General features: G+C 39.3%; 1 protein-coding gene across 2 annotated transcripts in view; it reads right to left on the reverse strand.

Moving 5' to 3' along the window:
• Positions 1 to 1,031: 1,031 nt before the first annotated feature.
• adamts9 (ADAM metallopeptidase with thrombospondin type 1 motif, 9) overlaps positions 1,032 to 23,337 on the reverse strand; it is a 306,177-nt gene continuing 283,871 nt past the window's right edge. Inside the window, exons 32-39 of one of the 2 annotated variants that reach the window (XR_013576832.1) lie at positions 21,426 to 21,489; positions 20,491 to 20,620; positions 20,260 to 20,354; positions 20,056 to 20,150; positions 19,819 to 19,952; positions 10,654 to 10,745; positions 7,066 to 7,170; positions 1,032 to 1,126 (exon numbers count right to left, since the gene is read on the reverse strand). Coding sequence is in view for 1 of the 2 variants with exons in the window: in XM_078543655.1 (XP_078399781.1) it covers positions 1,037 to 1,126; positions 7,066 to 7,170; positions 10,654 to 10,745; positions 19,819 to 19,952; positions 20,056 to 20,150; positions 20,260 to 20,354; positions 20,491 to 20,620; positions 21,289 to 21,489 (942 nt within the window). In the remaining variant the exon portion in view is untranslated. Of the gene's footprint in view, positions 1,127 to 7,065; positions 7,171 to 10,653; positions 10,746 to 19,818; positions 19,953 to 20,055; positions 20,151 to 20,259; positions 20,355 to 20,490; positions 20,621 to 21,288; positions 21,490 to 23,337 lie in introns of both variants that reach the window. The other variant, XM_078543655.1, reaches the window with a different exon arrangement.

Below are 23,337 nucleotides of genomic sequence, written 5' to 3' on the forward strand. Positions count from 1 at the left end.
CTGCTTTTATATTCTAGTCCTCTCGAAATAAATGCCAACATTGTTCTTGGTTTCCGTCTAGACATGGCATCACTCGACTCATTCCTGGGATGAGGGGCTTATCTTATGAAGAAAGGTTGAACAGGTTGGGCCTATAGCCATTGGAGTTTAGAAGAATGAGATGTGATCTTATTGAAACATAAGATCCTGAGGGGACTTGATAGGGTAGATATCAGGAGGATGTTTCCACTTGCGGGGAGAGACTAAAACCAGGGAGGACAGTTTAAGAATAAGAGGTCTACTGTTTAAGATGGAGATGAGGAGAAATTTTTTCTCTCAAATCATGGTTAGTATGTGGAATTCTCTTCCCCAGAAAGCAATGGGGGCCGGGTCATTGAATTTATTCAAGGGCAGCGTTAAACAGATTTTTGATAGGCAAGAGAGTTAAGTGGAGTTGAGACCACAACCAAATCAGCCATGATCTTAATGAATGGTGAAGCAGGCTCGAAGGGCTGAATGACCTACTCCTGCTCCTATGTTCCTATCCCCACCTCGCCCCTTCCAGGTGAAGGACATCCTGGAGGACCAGAGATGGGTGTTCCCCCTGTTCATACATGACTGCGCATGGAGACATTGCTCTTTCACTGGGATGATGAAAGCCATGTGTGAGAACCCTCCCTCTGACCCTATTCTTCTTGACTCCACTACCCTCGAGACTCTATAGAGAGACCATTGCCTTGAAAGCATAGAAAGACTTAATACATCAGCTCTTGTCAGCCATGACGATTCACCCAGGAGGATGGAGGTTTGGAGTCGGGAGTTTCAGTTTCCTGAAGAAAAGGACTTTTGCTGATATTTGCCTTATTTATTAGTTTTTTTATTGCTGTAACTTTCAGAGAAGGAAAAATTCTGAGACATTGACATTAATGGCATGAAATATTGGTGTTTGAGGCTGCAATTATATTACATTACCAGTTTGGGACCGGTGGTTGTGGAATATGAAGATGACAATACTCACATTAAATTTGAGGAAGTACTTAAAAAATAAATACCTGAGCTAAAGCAATTGTACATGTAGTCCTGTTCCTGAATATGGGATGCATTTGCCACAATAACCTCCACATTTCCCAGTCACTTTGGCGCCATTCTGTGGATGGAATGGAATTTACATCACTGCGGCAGATGAACAATAAATCAATCCACTTAAGTCTAAAGAAGTTAATAATGCTGTTTAAATGTACAGTATGAAACAACTTGACAATGTGACTGTTTTCTCCAATGTATACAGATGATATTGATTTTAATAATGTTTGGTAGATAGCTTCCTATGTAATAGACCGAAAATATAACATACAGAAGTACACATCTGTCTGTTTCAATGTAAGTTACTTAGTGATATTCTCTATGTGATATTCTCCAATCACTCAGTTGACGAATAGTATGCATTTGTCTTATGCATAGTGGTAAGGGCATACATAATAATTCAGGAATGTGAATAAAGATAATATCAAAGAATCCATTTTAAAAAATATCTGACCTTAGGAACATAAGAATGAGTCAAGAGCCAGAACCGCTCAAACCTTACGGCTCACTTTGCTATCTAAACTCTTTCTCTTCGCACCTCCACCACATCAAACAATTGTTCTATTTCTCACAGAATCAGGAATTCCTCCAGTTCTATATTGAATGCTTCTGTTGAGTCAGTCTTCCTATGCAGAACTTGCTCCTGCAGCTCCATTTTATCTATGCTTATAAATTATAATGGCTTCCCTGTTACTGATTTGCTGACATTGAAATCAATTTGCCAGTTTTTCATATTCACTTAATCTATTGATTTCTCTTTGTAATTTCAAACCTTCATCTGCGCTGCTTACAATGTGTTATTGGTAAATTTGGAAACGTGGCTTTCTATCCCATTGGGCAGCATTTTCTGGTCGGCGAGTGGGGGCAAGGCCCGCTCGCCGACACGTAAAATTACGCAGGGTGACATCGGGCTTGTGTCCCGACATCACCCCGCATCATTTAGATTTTCAGTTCGGCAGGCACGCAGCTGAATTGGCTGTGCGCCCGCTGAACTGTCAACGGCCTATTATGGCCATTAAAAAACTAATTAATGAACTTTACGGGCCTGCCCGTCCAGCCTTAAGGCTGGTGGGCAGGCGAGGAGGCCAGGCGGCCTTCGGATAATGCATGAAGCCTCAACCATGGGCGGGATGATGTTTCATGTAAGATTTAAAATTTCATGGAAATTTTTAAATAAAAGTAATGGACATGTCCTATCTCATGTGACAGTTTCACATGAAGGGACATGTCCTTAAATTTTTTTCCGTCTTTAATTAGGTTTTTAAAAGTAACACTGATCTCCCTGAGGCAGCACTTTGCCTCAGACAGATCAGTGCGCTCTTTCATGCACATGTGCAAAAGAGCGCACTCCCGGCTCAGGGAATTCCCCCCCGCCCGCACAGTGGTCGGGCGCCCCCGACCTGGGGTGCCAATCGGGAACCTGCCTGCTCGCGCCAGCTCCTGTATAACTCCCCCCGACGGGGGGAAAATGCTGCCCATTATCTAAGTCATTAACGAATATAGTGATGAATACATTAACGAATAATTGAGGCCACAACACAGGTCGTTATGGGACACCACTGATCACATTCTGCTAATTAGAGTGCTGCCCATTATCCCGTCTCCTTCCATTCAGTCAATAATTTGCTTTCAATCCCATGAAAAACAACTTTAACTAACAGTCACTTATGAGGAACTTTATCACAAACCTTCTGGAAGCCTATATAAATAATATCCATAGACATCCTGCTGTCTACTACTTGTGTCACCTTACAAAAATGTCAATTGTGTTTGTCAGGCATGATGAAACTGTTACAAATTCATGCTGCTTGTTGCTGATCAGCTGAAAATTTTCAAAGTGTTCCATCATCCTGCCCTTAATTATAGACTTTAGCAATTTCCAATAACAGATGCTAGGCTGACTGGTCTATAATTCCCTGGTTTCCTTCGGTCATTTTCTTAAATAGCTGAGTGATATGTACAATTTTCCAATTTAAATGAATGGCCTCAAATTGAGAGAACTTTGTAAGATTATAACTTGGGTCTCTGCAATGTTCTTACCTACTTCTTTTAAAACCCTGGGATGGAAACCATCTGATCCATGGGATTTGTTACCCCTTATGCCATTAATTTCTCTAATACTGTTATCTTCAGTATGTTAATTTTGTTGAGTTCCTGGGTTGAATTTTCATCAGGGTATGGAGGCGGATTTTGGTGCGAGAATAGCCACACTTTGGTTTATTTTGAAGCAATGCGATTTTCCTCTGCATCCCTGACTCTGCACCTTTTTCCTCTGGCCTTTTTGCGTGTCAGGAATGCCTAGGGTGCAAAATGCACACTTGCCCCCACTGAAGTCGGTTCTCTTTTTAAATGGGAGCAAAAATTAGATTTCCTCCCACTCACCAGTTTCATCTGGTAGCGCAGGGTTTTGGAAGCCCATTAAAAGCACATAGGCTTGAGAGTTTGTGAAGAAAATGGAAAGCTGCTGAGGAGTCTGGAATGTTCTGAAAGGCAAGTGTAAAATGTTTTGACATCTTCATACATCACTATTGGGTATTGTATTGTAATGTAGATATGTCTTTAATGCAGTAATTCATCATAGGGATCTACTCTGTAAAGGTAAGTTGACCCTTACATTGATCAATGTTGTGTAATTATTCACATGTGTTACAGTACTTTTCCAATGGAGAAAGTACTGTAATGTATTAAAAAATGTAAAAAGATATGTCCTCTGCTATCATGTTTTGTGGTTCTGATTTAATTGGACTGGCAGATCTGGATATTTACAAAAAACACTGCTTCTGAAGGTAGAAAGAATGGACTGCACCTGTTCTATCTACTGATTGAGATTTACTCTGCTTTGAAATGGAAATGGATATCGTTTCTTTCAGTGGAGCTGGAAGCTTTTGTAATGGCAGGTGTTCCATTATGAATGCTTGGCTAGGTTTCAAAAGCTTCAGCTCAGCAGGTGGCCTTATTGATCCAAGAACTATTGAATCTTTTATGAGCCTATAATAATAGATTATGTCTTTGATGTGATTTTTTTTGTGATTACAAACCTAGAAGGCACTAAAGTATTACAACTTTTTTCCCTTGAGTTTTTTGGTCCAGTATCAATGATAGTGAGCTAGAATTCAGGGTTTTCTTGGTTTGTTCAAGGTTTAATGGCTTTCCAATGATTTTAAAGTATTTATTTTTCCAATTGATATTGCATGGCTCCTGAGAACTGTACAAAATCCATACTGGGTGAGTGGCTACAGAGGATACATGGGGGACATAGAGGTGGCACAGAAATGTGAGGGGGCATGAGGTGGCAAGGGGGGCATAGATGTAGCATGGGGTGGCATGGGGAATGTGAAGTGGCATGGAGTGGAAGGGGGATGGGTGAGAGGATGAGGGGTGGGATTTAGGGGACCTTTGAACAATGTTGGGAGCTGGGCTGTTGTCGTTGGAGAATTGAGGCGGGCTTTCTAATTGGTCCTCCTCTGCACCTACAATCCTCATGCACTCCATTGCAGCTCACAAAATGCATTGCAAATCCGTCCCGTGTGAAAAGACAAAAATCCCTCACAGTCAAACATGGGTTCGGTGTGCATTTTGTGAGCCGTCAAAGGTTTTCCCAAGCCCAGATGAAAATTTAGCACTCTGTCCCTGACTCAATAATAGTTTCCTTGGAACATCTGACATGCTCACTTCTTCCTCTACTATAAGTACTGATGCCAAGCGATTATTTAGATGTTACCATTTCTTTATTTTTGACAACATTACTGTTATCCATTTTCAAGTGGCCTACCTTGCTTTTGACCACACTCTTTTTCTTAATTTAATTGTTTTTAAAAAATGCTCATTTCGATATCCCTTGCAAGTTTCTTTTCATACTCCTTTTTTGTAGCTTTTACTATCTGCTTTGGTACCTTTTACGGTTCTTCATATTTTCCCCAGTCAGAAGGATCTGTGCTATTTTTTATATTTTTGTATGTTTTTTCTTATAGTTTTATGTTGTCTCTTACCCCATTAGTTGTCTACAGCTTTTTTGGCAATTTGAACTCTTGCTCTTCAAAGATATAAACTTCAAAATGCACTGCAAATCTGTCCCCTGTGTGAAAAGACAAAAGTCCCTCTCACAGTCAAACATGGGTTTGGTGTGCATTTTGAGAGCCATAAAAGTGCACAGGTCAGGTTGGCTCTATATCACACACAGTGCCTGCAGCAAACGCAGATGGCAGCCTTGTTGGGCGCTATTGCTGCCTTATTGGATAGAGCAGATAGTTCCTCAGGAAGCCAGGAGGTCAAATGTGATGGAGAACGGCCATGGTCAACAAGTTAAGGTGTAGTGCTCATCCGGCACAAGTTTGCCCCTCAAATTTGATTTTAAAACAAATACAAACAAACATACTTGGGGCTCGCGGTGAACCCAACAGCAAAAGACTGGGCTCACCGGCAAAAGCACTGACAATTACAGTGCCAAATGGACAGGCTCTTAACAAGACATTTGAGGAGCTTAAGGGACTGTTAATTGGTGGCGAGCACATTTGCTATTTCTTCCCTATGGCCAGCCCTTTGAAAATTCAAATCTATCCTGGAGTTGTCCGGACCCCAAGACAGGCTCCGGGAACATGATTTTGAAATCCCGCCTGCACCAGGACCTGCCCCTATGCCCCTTTGAAAATCCAGGCCTGTATTTTAGTGCATGTTAGGCACACCTTCAGTCGGAGGAAAGGAAAGGTGGGGAGTGACTGAGTCATGGGGGGATAATTTTAACCTAAGTCACATGGCAGCAACCAGGCAAAATCGGATTGGCTGTTCATTTTACAGCCTGCACTCTTTCTTTCCATTGAATTCAAATGAATTAAACAAAAAAAGCCAAGTAGGCACAATTAGTCTTTTAAAATTCTACATCCGTATTTTACTTCAGTCTTTTGTTTGCTCTATGACATGATAAAAGTTTACAGGGAAGGTCTTCAATACGTCAATCAAAAATTAATCCCACTGTTGCACGCTCCCTCTATAGCCCTTTATCTTTAAATGTTTACCCACTTTTCCCTTAAAAGATACAATGATCTCTGTTTCAATTGTTTTCTGTGGCAAAGCTTCAACAACCTTCCGCTTAAAGAAATGTCTCCTAAACTTCCTCACCATGTTGTTAGTGGCAATTTTAAACTCATGATCCTTTGCTGACTTCCTAACAAGAAAAAATATTTCCTTCATCAAAGCATTAAGCATTTTAAAAGTCTCTTCTTTGCCTCTTTTTCACCAGTAGAAATATTTCCAGTATCTCAAGTCTCTGCTCATAATTATAGTTTCATCCCTCACATCATCCGGTGAATCTGTACTGTGTGATCTCTGTGGTCTTATTATTCTTTCTGTATTAGCGCATCCAAAACTTTATGTAGCACTCAAGCTATGGCCTAATGATTGACTATCTACATTCGCATTTTCAAGGAATTATTCATCTGTACTCCTGAGTCTCTCTCCTCATCCATACCCTTCAGAGTGTTTCCATTCAAGTGTGTCCTCCCGCTCATTACACCCCCTAATTTTTGTTTTCAGAGTGCGGGAGTGATTTATTTAAATATGTGGTCCTTTGAAATTTTTTTCAACGGCTGAGTTCACCTCCTGCCCAATTAGGGCATTAGCATATAATAATAGCATTACGAGTGTGACGGAGCTGAGGCACAGGATTGGAGCGCGGAATTCATCCGATTGTTGGATTCTTGATCCTGCTTTGAAAATCTGGCCCACACTCTCTTTGGACAAAAATAAAGAGCTTACAAAATTAGTTTACTATTTTATGCTAGAAAATTACTAGCTATATGTATTATTACTACTAGCATTACTGGAACAATACCAGCTATATATCATACAGAAAAGTAGTTATACGCAGGTTAAATGCCATCTGGTATAAACAATGTACCAGTTAACATATCATTTAAGTACAACTACTTTTTCACCAAATAACATTAACCTAAGTAAAATTACCTCTTGCTAAATAATATTTAACCACATTTTCCATTACACTCTTACCAGCAACCATTGTATTTCTACAACAGCATAATTGCCCTGTGAAATCCACCTTGTTGATTCAGACACTCGGAGTCCTGTTCCAGAAAGATTAATGCTAAATTGACCCTGAAAAATAATGCCACATTGATAGGAGTTTCAAAAGCTCAAATTAGACATACACCTTGAATAAGTATAAAACAAAACTAGCCCATTGTCACATCTGAGCCAATGGAAGTTTGATTACACCAAGTCCCTAATGTCAAAATGCATTATTTCAGCCCACCTGAAAATAAAAATAAGGTATGGTAGATAAAAATGAACAAAATATATACGGAATAATATAAATAGTCTTTCCTATTTTCTTACTTCCCCATGAATTTATTTGTGGATAAAGGTAATAAATTGTGATGTGTTTATTGGTAAAAATTTAATATTTTGTGTTTGTATCCTTAGCTATTCTTTTTTCCAGATTCAGCACATAGAATGATTAATACAAAATTTTACATAGTCAAGTTAGTACTTATTTAAATACTATGCAGCAATTTTGGATCTGTGTTGCAGTATAGTATTCAATTAAGGAATCCATGATAATAAATTTCAGAAATTATATTGCTTATATCTGTCATTTTAAACACATGGGAGGTATTCAACAGCACTTTTTCACAACTATCTGTAGAGGGCACTGCTGTTGTGCTTGCAAATAGTAAAACGGTTCAGATAAATATAGTCAACTAATACCTGCAAGTTAAGATTTATGTTTCTGCAGTACTATACGAACTCTTATTTTGAAGTAACATCTGACCATGATGAACTGACCATCTTTGCATGGACAAATATTTGCCCTGAAATGATTATCATGGAAGATTTATCAGATCTTATTTACATGCACAGTAATTTAAATCGATTAAGTTATTTTAATTTAATCTTGTACCGTGCAATTGGAATTTACAGATCATTTAGCACATTCTGATTATGTTAAAAGTATTACACAGCGAAAGTACTAGTCTGGCTAAATCATGCAAATTCATCATTACTATATTGTTAAAGCTTCCTGTCATTATTGACCAATTTCTTTAAAATAGGTATCCAAGGTATAGCAGGTAAATAGTACTACAATATAAAGTTCACAAATTATACTGTCCAAATTGGTGGGATGAGAGAGGGTTCTTCAAAATGAATTTACGATATAAGTAAAATTTTAATGTGATGACATTCAAATTTTGATAAGCCCGAACAAATTTTTTTAAAATTACAACCATTGGAAATATTCAGCACATGGCGGTGTAGTGCTTTTACTTACATTGGAGAAGTTATGCTTTAACAATAGTAATACTGTTATTACTACTTTTTAACGTAGCAGTTTGACAATGCAACATTATTGTCGTTATTCATAAAGGCATCACAGGGTAGTGTGGTGGTAATTTTGCTGGACTCTTGATCTAATAATCCAGAGTGGCTAAGTTCAAATCCTCACAGGGCACTTTGAAAATTATACTTCAATTTAAAAAATCTGTGAAAGTTAAATATCAGTGAAAGTCACCATGAGGCTCTTGAATTGTCACACAAAAACGCAACTAGTTCAATAATATCGTTTAGAACATGAAGCCAGGTGATGAAGCAAGCCACTGAGTTGTATGAAACCACCACAAGAAGTTGTAGGCAGACCACTGCCACCTTCTCAGGTCTACTCGTGATGTACAATAAATGCTGGTCATGGCACTGATGCCTGTGTCCCAAAAATGAATTAAAAATTGCATGAGTTCTTGTATTGCACAAGCAAGAGTTTCATACTTCTGTTCTCTGGCTAATTTATGCATTACAAAATTTCTTATTTTTCTTTGAATTTTCCAGAATAAGCTTTTTTCATTGGTTCCCTCCAAATCTCCAGGTTGAGTAGTTTAATTTAAAACACCCGAAAATATGTTTAACGGAAAATGTCTGTTAGGTTCAGTCTTTCCTTTCTCCGCCCCCAGCATTGTTCTAACCTTCCTCTTATGATAGTATAATATTTGTTTTTAGTTCTGGTTCTGATTGTTTCATATAATATACTTATATGGATTGTTCTCATTTTTCTCCGGCCTTTTATTATTGGATTTTTCTCATGCTAATGGTCATTTTATCTCCTTTTTAGGTTATGCCCCCTTGCTCTTTCCTCTGGTGAGGGGAATCCAGAAAAAAAAAACAGCATAATCTTAACATTAGGGTTAGCCCATTCAAGGGTGATGCCAGGAAGCATTTCCTCATGCAAAAGATAGGGAAGTTTGGAACTCTCTTCCTCTTAAAGCTGTTGAGGTTAAGTCAATTGAAAATTCCAATTGATGGGTTTTTTTAGGCACGAGTGTTAACAATGTTGAGGAACCAAGATGATAGATGGGATTAAGATACAGATCTAGTTGAATGGTGGAACAGATTGAATGGCCTACTCCTGTTTCCACACTGCTATGTTCCTAGTGAGAACTCACATGTACTGCAAAACAAAACAGACAAAAACTGGTTTCTCTATGCTACATCATGGTCACTCATGGCTGCAGAAGTACAATTTGATTAGCCTGTAGCATCAGGAAGATTTGTATTAATTAATCTAAAGCTGAGTGATATAAAAGCAGAAGTAGCTTAGAAATTTCTGCTTTAATGTATTTCATGTAAATGTGAAAAATGTAGTTTTATACCAGTAAGCTGTCTTCTATCTCTGCATTAATCATATTTCTTACGCAGAACATGAAGAACATTCTTTCATTGGTTGTAGGTTATTTAACATTTCAATATGTGTTTTAGCGTGGGTGGGTAGGTGCACAGGAACACTTGTACAAATACACTTAATAAACATAAGGAGAAAGCAAATTGTATTGCTGAAAAATTAAATAGTCTGCTTAAAAAAAAAGTTTTAATTATCTTTATATTTTATTCAAAGGAGGTTTAAGTAATTTTGTGGCAATGACATGTTCTTATAAGAGTTTTGACTCTTGATCTATATGTTATCATACAACTTTTCCTAATATTCCAAAAGTTAATTTAAACCTTTAAAGGACTAATAATAAAACACCTCTTCCCATTTAATATGTATAAGTACATCTGCATGCTATAACAAAATCAGGGTCAACATGCCAGTTCAGTAAGGCAGCAGTAATCTTCAGAAAATATTTTGCCAGCTTTACAGTTCTCTTTGTGATTTGTTTCCAAGTTAACGCTCTACACACTAAATTATTAATGCCTATTTTATGTTCATATTGCAATTTCAAATACTGACATTTTGTTTATAATGGGTAAGTGGCACTTTAGCTCCCTAAATTATAGCCCTGCAAATGATACTCTTATGTCAGAATATACAGATTATGTCTCTATAATTTAGTAAATTCCACTTTAAGCATAACCAGCAGTTACACTTCAAATATGTAGCCAAATCATTCGCAAAAATATACAAAGTAGTAGATGGAAAATAAAGTAAAGACACCTAATTAATTCTAGGTTGTATGTGTGGATGGTACAAGACTATCATGTACATAAAAAATACACATTAAAGACCAACAGTCTCATTTGTTAGCTTTTTTACCATAAACGTTCTGACCTTTTATAATATTACCATATTGAATAGCTAAGTAGGTAAGTCACCTGTGGACATCTGGCAGCACTATAACAGTCTCCAGCTGTGGCAAATGGAACCGAGCGGCCTTCAAGTGTCTGTGCAAAGTACAAGTCTGTTGCTATAAAGATGGAAATGGGCGAATTGTTGAAAATATGTAAAATAATCAAGATGAAGAGACAATATACAATAATAATATAGATCATTATAATTTTGAATAAAATGTACCATATTTATACAAACTGAAATTATATTTTTCAAGTTACTAAATGATATTTATCTTTTCCATCTTAGAAATGATGGATGATTAATCTGTCAGTGATAGCAGCTGAAAGTGGCACAAGCAGTGGGATTATTAAAAATGATTTAGTTTAAAAAAGCCATTTTTGTGTTTTTCAACAGTTTTAAACAATGTTAGTTACAGAATTAATTTTACCACCAAATGATAGCACTGAACATTATGGACCAGAAAGTTCCTGGAAATTAATGTGCCAACTTTTGTTGATCTCAGTTGGTGGGAAATGGCATACTTGAGTTCAGAATCTTTGAGCTGGATTGAATCCTATTCCTGATCATGTTGCAAGTCCATACATATTTACATGGTGGGTGAGAGATATTTGGGCTCTGGAAAATTACTCCCCATGGCTGAGTAACTTGTCAACACTGTACATGTTCTTACACAAAAGTCCTGTGGGGGTTTAAGGAATTTCACTGCAGCTTGCATCAGGAGAGATAAGTAAGCATCCCTTAAAGCCTAAGTGACACAGATCAGGGAAAATGGGATGGGATCATAGCAGGGTGAGAGCATCAGACTCATTTCCAGTTAAAAGGGGAAATTTTGCCTCAAGGTAAAATTCTCGTCCCAAAGCTGTTCAGTCAAGGGGCAACACAAGGCATCACAAATGAGCTCAATCCTGTCTTTCTATTCATTTCATTTATTTCCATTTTGCAGACAGAGTCCCTGAATCCTGAACAGAAGCAATAACCCGGCTGATTTTTTGTCTTCCATAGCTCAGGGAATGGCCAATGGCCACTAACATCAGCTTACTCAGCATATAGCAGCATTCAAACCCAGGCCTTTTGCACTCTATGGGTTAGGACTATACCAGATGCCAAATTTATTCGTCAAGAAATTGGAAACGTTTGCATGAAGAGCTTACATTTTTGTTGTAAACATTTTGGTGTAAAAACTTAAAGGTACTTGTCTTACCATTAGGTGACATATAAAAAGCTACCTTCAGCAAGACTGTGTCAACGGTGCACTGGCTCACTAAACAGGAATACAGGTGAGAGAATCTTGTTCAGAGTTAGCACACCCAGTTTGCACCATACTGACCTGCAAACCCTCTCTAAACCATGATGCTTTCAAGTAAGCATCTGCACTGGAATCTCACTTGTCACAAGGCTATGCCCCTTTAATTTTGAAAATATGGTTTTCAAACTTTCAACTGACTGGAAATTTTACAACTTGAAATGAGACAGAACAAACGACTTTAAAATGCAAGTCCACCTTCCAAGGTGAGGGTGAAAAAGCAAACCAGACACCCTTAGGGGTCCATCGAAACTCGTCACTGTCAAAGGAAGAGACATTAAATTGCAAAGTGATGGATATTGAAACAATGGCTGCCACAGACAGACTTATGGAAAACCCCTTGGAAATACACAATGGGTGAAGTATATAACAGGCCAGGCTACAGCCACTGGAGAGAGATTGTAAGAAAGGCTTCAGCAGAAGAGACTGGCTGAAAGCTCTCTCCCCCTTTTGGAACAAGTGTATTATCGGTTTGGAAGACAATTTTACTAGGAATCTACCAGCGAACCGAGATCTCATAATAATTACAACTTCTACATCTGATCGCATCTGCGAAACCAACTAATCCAAATTAGCTACAACGTTTAACAATCTACACCTCAAGGACAAGCCAAGGACACTTAGCCATATATTCTTTTCACTATTTTTTTTATTGGACTCCAACTTCCCTTGTTTTTGGTACCTGTGTGTGTGATGTCGTGTTTTTATTACTTTTTTTCTCAGCTTTACTGGTTAATAAATTTGCTCTTTCTTTAACTCCAGAAAGTCTTGTTGCTCCTTATTGCTCACTGCATAAACAGTTAAATACACTCTGAATTCGGAAAAGGCATATTCTCGTGAAAAAGAAATTTAGAGCCTTTGTTTTGACCAGCTGAGGAAGCTGAATAGAGGGGAGCCAATTCACTCCTCCTCACCTGGTCATAACACACCTTACAAAAATATAGAACATAGTATCAGTGTTATAATCCAGGAAGCCAACTGGTGAAAGATAGACTTGGAGCCAATACTTAAGCATTTTTATAAGCATTTATTTACAGAGATGCACATTACAAGCATGCAACCCCTCATCAAACGACCACAGTTTCTTCTATTTATAGATGCACAAGTGAACTCCAATTAATTCCCACCACCTGTATACATTGAACATACAATTAACAGGCTCCCTTCTCTCTCTGTACAACCAAAAATCATTATTTTGATCAAAGACCTCCATATTCTAAACATCTAACCACCTCCTCTTGATATTCAACTACTTTACCATTGTTGAATTCCACACCATCAACATCCTCGGGGTTCACTATTGAACAGAAACTTAACTGGCTGCACCAACCATATAAATGCAGTGGTTACAACAGCAGGTCAGAAGCTGGGAATTCTGCAACTCATTTCCTGATTCCCCAAAGCCTGTCCGTCACCTAAAAGGTACAAGTCAAAAGTGTGATGGAATATTCTCCACTTGCCTGGATAAGTGCAAGCTCCAGCAACACTCAGGACGATCAATGCCTGGACAAAGCAGCCTGGCTGATTGGCACCCATGCACCACCTAAACATTCACCCCCTACACAAATGGCACATAGTGGCAGCATTGTACACCATCTACAAGGTGGACTGAAGCAATTCTCCAAGACTTCTTCAACAGCACTTTTGGAAATTGGAAATTTGTGTTATCAAAACCATCACAGAATCATATATCAAGATCTCATTATTCTTGTTATTCTCCACCTTCATCTTCTATCCCCTCATTCAACTTGAAACTCTTCTTCCCCAGATCTGCTCAAGCTGACATAGCTTTTGTTAACCAACGCCTTTCGTTTAAGCTGGTATGGCTACCCTCCACCCAACCCCCCATCCGATTCATGTGGTTAACTTACACTCCTCAGTTCCCTTACACGTCATAGGATCCCAATTTTTGTTTATGCATGAGACTCTCTCTGCATAAAAAGCAATGGCTCATTGCATAAAAAGCAATGGCTTTAAAATCATAGGTTGGCATGAATGGAATGGGAAATGGGGCTCTTCCATTTTAACTGCTCATCCACAACACTCTTGCCCAATGGAAGAAATTAAAATTCTCACCATATATGCAAAATTTTAAAGGATTATGGTAATTATTTTTCTTTTAGAGCTAAACTTAAAGTTTCATGAACAGGATACCATCTGAGAACAGTGGGGTTCAAATCTATGCAGCCGATGTGACTGAGCCTTAATTGGTGCTTCAGCCAGCCAGCATAATCCCTCAATGCTTACACAATTTCTTAGGTTATGGTTCAATTTCAGAAATAAACTTCAGATCACATCTGAGCAATGGTGACTCTCTGGAGCATGAGAAAATTGAATGAACTCATTTAACTGTCTTCAAGAGACTAGTGGGCCATCACCCAACAAGTTCTGGCATAATGGACCTGCTCTAAACAAGGCTAAGGCAATGGTGGGCATTATGCTAGTAATGTCACATAAGAGAAGCAGACAGAGAGCAAAGTATAGAATCAGAGCAGTTAGAGTTGCCAACTGTGATTAAATATATCACTGGAGGTTTCATCACATGACTTACCCCCCACTGTCCAGCCATTCGTCAGCCAACACATCCATCCTTGTGATGTGTTGCCCCCCTAATGTGTTGCCAATGGGAAAGCAAAAAGATTCATTACCCAATTGGATGATGCTTGACTGTCAGCCAAACAGCCTTCCCCCCACCCCATTTTCAATAATTTTAAATCTTGAGTATTGCCGATAAAAGAGACATGTCTAAGCTTTTCGTCTTGCGCTCATCAGGACACTTTGCAAGAATACCAATATAAGGGGAAAACAACAATTTATACTATATGTGAAGAGAGCACTGAATGGTTGGCAACTGGACTCTGACTGGTAGAGAGGCATTGCCATGGAGAATGCACCAGTGATGGTGACTGACCATTAACTGTCAAGCATTGTTTGGAATTTAAACCAGGCAGCTTGACCCTGATTGGTCAAAGCATTGACTTGAGGAATGAGTCAGGGAATGGTTGTCACTTACTTTGTTTAGGTGAAACAGGCGCAATGTGTGTTCACGTTCTTTCTGTTTGCAAGGAACGTGGCCCTGTGTATTAATATATGTAGCTTCGAATACATATGCACCACACTGCGAGCCCAACTGACAATCTTAAATTGGTTGTCAGCGTAATTCTTAGCACACTGAGGATTATTTAGCAAATGTTGTCCAATTGTGGAATCATATCTAATGTTGGACACTGAGTTTTGAGTTTAGTAAGAACAGGCTGGTTGGATATGGTCTGTACCTTGCCGGTTGCGAACAGCAGTTTAGACATGCTGTTTGATATAATCCGCCAGCCTACATACTTAGCACCACACTGGCACTGAAATTCAGATACCACATTACTCATTTGTGTGATAGGCCATTTTGGCTTGACGGCAGCATCCTGTTAGTGGCGAATGCCACTCGTGTTGCTACTTCATAGTAGCAGCGTGAAACAGCTAGCTTCATGTGTTGCTCAAATTTTTGAGATACCGTGCCCTTCCAGGGTAATCTGAGGTAGACTGGGCACTTTTCAGGGCTGAAAGTGATGGCCTTAGGCCTATTCATGAGTTTGCGTGATTATATAGCATGAAATGATCTTATTAGGGTAGCCATTATCCTGCAGGATGTCTCTGTTGTGCTCTATTTCAGTATCAAGCTTGCATGGTGAGCAAATGGCTAGGGACCTATTTACAAGGTTGCCGATAAGACCAATCTTATAGCTTGTGGGACTGTAAGAATCCCAATGTGTACATTGACCAGTGAAGGTAGGCTTGCAGTAGACCGTGGTAGAGAACACCCTGGTAGATTTCTGAACAAGTACGTCAAGAAAGGGGAGTTCATTTGACTGCTCCATTTCAAAGGTGAATTTGAGTGCAGGATGGAGCCCATTAAGACAGGCAAGGAAATTGCTGCTTGCAGCTGTGGATTTAAATCTAGCAAACATATAATCCACATGCCAGAAATACGCAAGAGGTAGGAGGTTAGGTGTCATTCCATCGAAGATAAGTTTCTCATGGAACCCAACAAAGATGTTTGAAAAAGCTGGGCCTTAGAGGGGATCCCATGGCAACACCATCTATTTGGGCATACATGGTGTCCTTAAAACTGAACTCAACTGTGTGAGTTGCTGAGCTCATAAGTTCAATGAATACTGATTCACACAATGGTGGCTGGTCTAGGTTGCCACGATATAGTGCTGCAGTTCAAATATCTATGGTTTCCTTAAGTGGAACATTGGTGAATAGACTAGCAATGTCAAATGAGCACATTGGCACAGCACTGCTATCGATATGCAAGTCCTGTATGGCCTTTGCAAATGTGTAGGAGTCCTTCACCGTGCATGTAGAAAACTTGGTCAAAACTGGTTATAACAATTCGCCCCACCATTTGGCCAATTCATGTTGTGCAGAACCGGTCATAGTTAAGATGGGGCATAAAGAGGCATCAGTTTTGTGCGTCTTGGGCAGCCCATACATATGTGGACGTAGTGAACTATGAGGGTGAACCCTGTCCCATATATCATGCGGTAACTCATTGCTCTTACACAATTCCAGCAAGCATTTTTTTTAGCTTACCTTCGAGCAAGGCTGTCTGGTCATGTTAAGCAGCAGGTCCAATGGATATGAATTTGGACCTGTCCTTAAGAATGGCATGCATTTTGTTGATATAGTCACACTTGTTAAGGTTGACTATTCCAGTCCCTTTGTCAGGTTTACTGATGTGTATGTCCAGGTTGGTCTTAAGACCTCGCTGTAAGACGTTCGCGTTGCATGTGAAAGTCAGACAGATTGTTCGGAATCCTGCAATATGCATGTGCTAGATCAGCTAGGCGCGCTTTCAAGGATTCAGCATCTTCAGTGGATGCTGCTTTGTGCCAGGATAATTGGGAGTAGAGGAGTTTGAACTCAGCAAATACCTCTTCCCCCAACCCCACCTGCACTAGGGCCATCTGCCACTAGCTTGCTTCCCTTAATGTCCCCATTAGCACATCCTTTAGATAATATCACCACCGTCAACACCCCTTTGTCCTTTTGTCTATGACATCTTTGGCAGTCTCTTCTTGGCCTCCACCTATCACTGGCTCCCTATCGAACTCTCCTGTCCCACCCCCTTCTCCCAGCTTATGTTTCATCTCATTTCTATATGTCTTAGTTCTGATGAAGGGTCATACGGACTCGAAATGTCAACTGTATCCCTCTCCGCAGATGCTGTCAGGCCTGCTGAGTTTTTCCAGGTATTTTTGTTTTTGTTCTAGATTTCCAGCATCCGCAGTATTTTGCTTTTAAATACCTCTTCCCATTTGATTTGGGACACACCGAATTAAATTTATGAACTGAGCAACTTATGCAGTTGAGTTCTGTTTTAATTACACCATGTATGCCCAAATAGATTCCAGCATCCGCAGTAGCTTTTAGCTTTTTGTTTTTATGCCCAAATAGATGGTGTTGCCATGGGATCCCCTCTAGGCCCAGCTCTCACAAACATCTTTGTTGGGTTCCATGAGAAACGTGTCTTTGATGGAATGATACCTAACTTCCTACCCCTCGCATATTTCCGGTAAGTGGATGAAATGTTTGCTAGATTTAAATTTGCAGCTGCAAGCAGCAATTTCCTTACATGTCTTAATGGGCTCCATCCTGCGCTCAAATTCACCTTTGAAATGGAGCAGTCAAATAAACTCCCCTTTCTTGACGTACTAGTTGAGAAATCTGCCAGAGGTTTCTCTACCATGGTCTACCTTCACTGGTCAATATACACAATGGGATTCTTACAGTTTCGCACGCTATAAGATTAGTCTTATCGGCAACCTTGTAAATAGGTCCCGAGCCATTTGCTCACCATGCAAGTTTGATACTGAAATAGGGCGCATCAAAGGCATCTTGCAGGATAATGGCTACCCTGATCAGATCATTTCGTGCTGTATATCACGTGGACTCTGAACGGGCCTAAGGTTGTCACTTTCGCCACTGAAAAGTGTCCAGTCTACCTCAGATTACCCTGGAAGGGCAAGGTATCTCAAAAATTTGAAGCAACAGGTAAAGCTAGCTGTTTCACACTGCTACTATGCAGTAGCAACACAAGTGGTATTTGCCACTAACAGGATGCTCCCGTCAAGCCAAAAAGACGATCTGTCTCTCACACAAAAGAGTAATGTGGTATATGAATTTCAGTGCCAACGTGATGCTAGGCATGTAGGTCATACGTCCCAGAGACTAACGGATCATATCAAACAGCATGTCCCAGCCACTGTTTGCAACGGGCAAGGTACAGACTGTACCCAATCAGCCCATGCTTGCAAAACTCAAAACACAGTGTCCAACATTAGATGAGATTCCACAATTGTACAACGTTTGTTAAATAATCCTCAGTGTGCTAAGAATTACAGTGGCAACCAATTTAAGATTGTTAGTTGGGTTCGCAATATGGCGCATTTGCGTGTACTGGAAGCTATATATATCAATATACAGGGCCCTGTTCCTTGCAGACAGAAAGAACATGTACACATGGACGCCTGTTTCACCTAAACAAAATAAGTGACAGCCATTCGCTGACTCATTCCTCAAGTCAATGCCTTGACCAATCAGGGTCAAGCTGCCTGTTTTAAATTTCAAACAATTCTTGATAGTTAACTGTCAGTCACCATCACTGGTGCATTCTCCATGGCAATGCCTCTACCAATCAGAGTCCATTTGCCAGCCAATCAGCACTCTCTTGAAATACAGTATAAATTGTTGTTTTCCCCTTATATTGATATTCTTGCAAAGTGTCCTGATGAATGCAAGACAAAAAGCTTAGACATGTCTCTTTTACTCGGCAATACTCAAGTTCTGCACTATCAAACGACTATTTTTATATCTGGTAAAGAGAGATATCAAAGAAAATGACAAAAAAACTTTTTCTTCAATGTTCCTATGATTTTTCTCCAGATTTGCACACAGCAGTGTCGTGGAGGTTGATATTCAATTCCTGGAAACTCCAGCTCAATACTGGAGGGTTGGCAACCCTAAGAGCAGTAGGATGCAGGCAGGCAAGGAAAGGTCAGATGGAGAGAGATAAAGATTGCACCAGGAATTGCATGGTAGAGTGAGAAGAAACAAATATATTGTATCTCAGTTTTTCTACCCCGTAGGTGTGCTCATGTCAGAGGCACAACTGGGAATTCAGTTTCAGCCTCAACTCAATTCATGTTCCCACTCCAAAGTTAGACTCAATATTGGTTCTACTCCAGGTACCAATAATGCCACAGTTTTGAGATGCGTCCCTGGTGGGGGCAGCCTTAGACTGCTGCAATATATTTTATGCTATCTGCATACATTAAAAAGCTATAATCCATTTTATTTCCTAGTTATGTCACAACATCAAATAAATGATTTGAAAATATTGTTCCTGGCCCTACTCCTCCTAGCACCACAAGGATGGATTAAAAAAAAAGTAAAAAAATTTAGTTCTCTCGGCTTCTTTTGGCCGTGATTTTTCAGCCCCAAGCTTCACCTGTTCAGGCCATTGGTAAAAATAGCAGTTTGGTCCCAGTTATGCTATAGGAGCCCATATCATATATTTAAAGAAGGAACTGGCCAGTTTCTGGTGTTATTCCTGCCTACTCAGAAGAACAAATTAAAATTGAAAACTGTGGGAAAGGAACAGGATGTTGGCCTTTAAGTTTCCGGAGTAATTTTAACTTCCTTCCCATTGGGCATGCAGGATTAACATTTCCCCTAAGGTAAAACAAAATGTAACTGGATATACACTTTTCCAATTGTCCATTTAATTCCTCACTTGCTTTCTTAGTTTGCTTGGTTTCAGGGAAAGAGGAAAATTTATCAATATGGTTAAATAAAACACAACAGTAAGGAAGATTTTACTCACTTATTATTTGCAAAGTGTTGATGTCCAGTCTTACTTTGCTGAAGGTAGAAAACCCTGCAGCAAGATAATCTCTTCTGCACTGACAGTCATCTCTTCTACTTCCATTATATGGACATTCAGCAGGATTATGCAGCCTAAATCAAACAGAATATTTTATGCACATTTCAAAGATGCTGTAAAATTACTATTTGTAAAGTGAACACAATGTTAACACAATCATATTTTGCCTTTCTATACCTGTAGCCATAAACTTCTGAAAAATTTTCTGCATCACCACTTTCCAGTGTAATGTACTCTCTTGGGCTATCTGACAGCATACCAGCACAATATATCTGCAATGACAAATATGCTTTGACACAAGAACAGAACAAATGAAATAAGGAAATTCGTAATTTTTATGACAAATCTGCAATTCTCATTTAAAATAGTTAAATAATGTACCTTCACTCGCTTCCCTTGAATATTAAGAAAATGATTGCCATCTTCCATGAACCCTTTCAATCTTTGTACATCTCTACAGCTTTCTGGAAGTTCACCTACATGCAAAATATGTTTTTCATTAGAATTTTGAAAATGTACTTTTGAACAATCAGAAACAGGCTCTGTTAACAGAAAACAGATGGCAACGTTTTATGGTGATGTGAAAATGGACTGAATAATTCAAATGCTTACATTTTCCACTCTGGCATGTTCTCCTCTCTTCAGGCTTAATGTCCAAACTACATAAGTTGCTTAAATGGCCATCATTTGTTAAACAGTGTACTGAGCGTTGCATGGCTCCTATTCCACAAGTCACTGAACACTTACAAGAAAATTGAAAAAAAATGAAATTAAATAGCACTAAATGTAAAATGAGCATAAGTCACTATCGATCATGATCAAACCAGTACTTCCACGTTGCAGGACATGTATGGGCATATCGAACTGAAGATTATCTACAGTTGTTACTTTGAATTTAATAGAACATCTAACGTTGTCACCACAAATCATATTTTAAATCAAATGGCGTTTTATTATTGTCATGTCAGGATATGGGAAAGCAAATCATTTGACGAGAAATGAAACAGCAAAGTAGCTTAACTTCACAAAAACTCGGCGAGCGGGCCCAGCCCCCAGATTGCCGATGGGAAAATTCAGGCCGTAGAGAAATCATTTTAAGTGGAAACTCTTTGTCTATAGATTAAGAACGTTCTTCCATGTTAGTATCTAACATCCTTTATGATGGGAGAAAAACTCTTATTGGGCACCAGAAGAATGTAACTAGGTTATATAGTACAGTAGAATTTACTGCCTTGCTAGATAGATTCTGAGTAAACCCCTCATTGCGATTCAAAGAACTTCGGTAAAATCCTGACATGAAGCATTCAGACAACATGGTTACAAGACTCTGTTAAATTTGCATCAAATTAAATACAATGCAATTACTCAGGTTTACAGCGTGTGTCCTGAAAAGTTTTGAAATGAACTTACACTTCCCCAATTTCCAACCCTCCATGAGGCAGTAACATGACATTCACCAAGAGTGCAGGCACGGATGTTTGGCGGTTGTGTCCCAGGGCAGTTAGTTGTTATCTGATGATAGTAGCCATATTCATAGAGGTCCTTACCATTATAAACCTCACTGCAGGAAACAAGTCTTTGTTGGTAGCCATTTCCACAAGTAACTGAACACTGGAAATAAAGTCAAATTGTTAATTTGATTTTCTTTTCTAACGTTATGAAATGTTGGAATCAAAAATGCTAGAAATGACTTTGGTTAATTCTGTTATAATCTCATACTACAAATCTGTATTTAATAGCTTTTGAATGGCATTGTGAGTATGGTACGGAAATAATGGTTAAAGAATATAGCATGGTGGCAGAACACCTTGGTTTTCCAATGCATTATGTTATCATGTGGCAGGATATGGGTTCATGTTTGTGGATTTGCTCATGTTGAGTTCCTGATCTGGACCATATTGTTGAGGATTAAGAATGCTACAGCAGGACTTACTAGGAGGCTGGTTCATTCACAAGAATGTGATGGAAAGAAATTTAATTAACATAAGTACCTTGTGAAAATCATTTTCTGGAACGGAAACATATTTATCCGTAATTCATGAGTTATGTTTGAAAAGTACTTCTATTTTACTGTTTACTGAGCTCCATGGTGTAATATTTAGAATGTTATGAATTTTTGATATATTAAATCTTTGCTATATTGTACTGTTAAATCTTAAAGCAATATGATAAAATATATTTATATGAACTATGCAAGCCAGACCATCAATTTAATTATCTCTTGTTAAACATATGTTTATGAAACACATTCACCACTTTTCAAGTGGATGCAATGACCCAGATATTGCGATCTCTGTGGCAAGTACTTCCCCATATCCTACATTACTTTGAATCTGGCTCCAAGCTAAGGGGATCTCCAGGTTCAGCAACAATTATGTCATTGAGGAAGGTAAGCAGCCAATCGCATTGAAGTATTCCCACCAACAGCAAACTAGGAAGTAAATATCACTGAATCCCTTCACTTTTATATTTTACAGATAGCAAAATAAATGACTGGGACATACATATGACTTTAAGGCACAAGCTAAAAATATCCAACCAAATTTTAAAACAATATTTTTAAAATATGTGGATTTTATCATGAAGAAATTTGACATTCAATAAATGTAAAATGACTCCTTCAGTGCCAATGAGATTGTTTAGCAGTAATTTATGAACCTAGTACGCCAGTTATACCCCATTCAACAAGGGGCGGTAACTTCGGGTCGGCAAGTGGGGGTGGGCACCGCTCGCCGACATGTAAAATGATGCACGGTGATGTCGTGCATTCAGAAATTCAGTTCGGAGGACGCGCACCGGGGTCGGCTGGGCGCCCACCGAACTGTCAAAGGCCTATTAAGGCCATTTAAATATCAATTAAAATACTTAACTCAACTGCCTGTCCAACCTTAAGGTTGGCAGGCAGGCGAAGAGCCTAGGCGGCTTCGCATTTACCATGAAACCTCATCCACAGGTGGGATGAGGTTTCATAAAGGTTTTTAAAGTTTAGCAAAATTTTTAAATAAAATTCATTGACATGTCCCAGCTCACGTGACACTGTCACATGAGAAGACGTCTTAAAAATTTTGCTCTTTGCCTCATGGAGATTTCTGCGCTCTTTTGCGTGCATGCACGAAAGAGCATGGCGCCAACTCAGCCTATTCCCCCTGCCAGCACAGGGAGCACTCAGCGCTTCCAGGTGCGCGTCATGCTGGGCGGGCCTTAATTGGCCTGCCCACGTAAAATGGCGGTGCGCAGCCGATCGTGGGCGGCGATTGGCAGCGCACCCGCCCGTGCCCACCCAATCCCCCCGACGGGGAGAAAATTCTTTCCAAGGTATTACTTTTTCAAGTTTTCTTACAGCGTGACAAAGAACATAAAGGTGGAAGTTAACATACAAATTAGGAACAGAAGTAGGGCATTCTGCCCTTTAAGCCTGCTCTGCTGTTCGATAAGATCATAGCTGATCTGATTGTGGCC

This window comes from Cetorhinus maximus, chromosome 6, assembly GCF_964194155.1.
Source record: "Cetorhinus maximus chromosome 6, sCetMax3.hap1.1, whole genome shotgun sequence".
In the NCBI taxonomy this organism is placed as follows: Eukaryota; Metazoa; Chordata; class Chondrichthyes; order Lamniformes; family Cetorhinidae; genus Cetorhinus; species Cetorhinus maximus.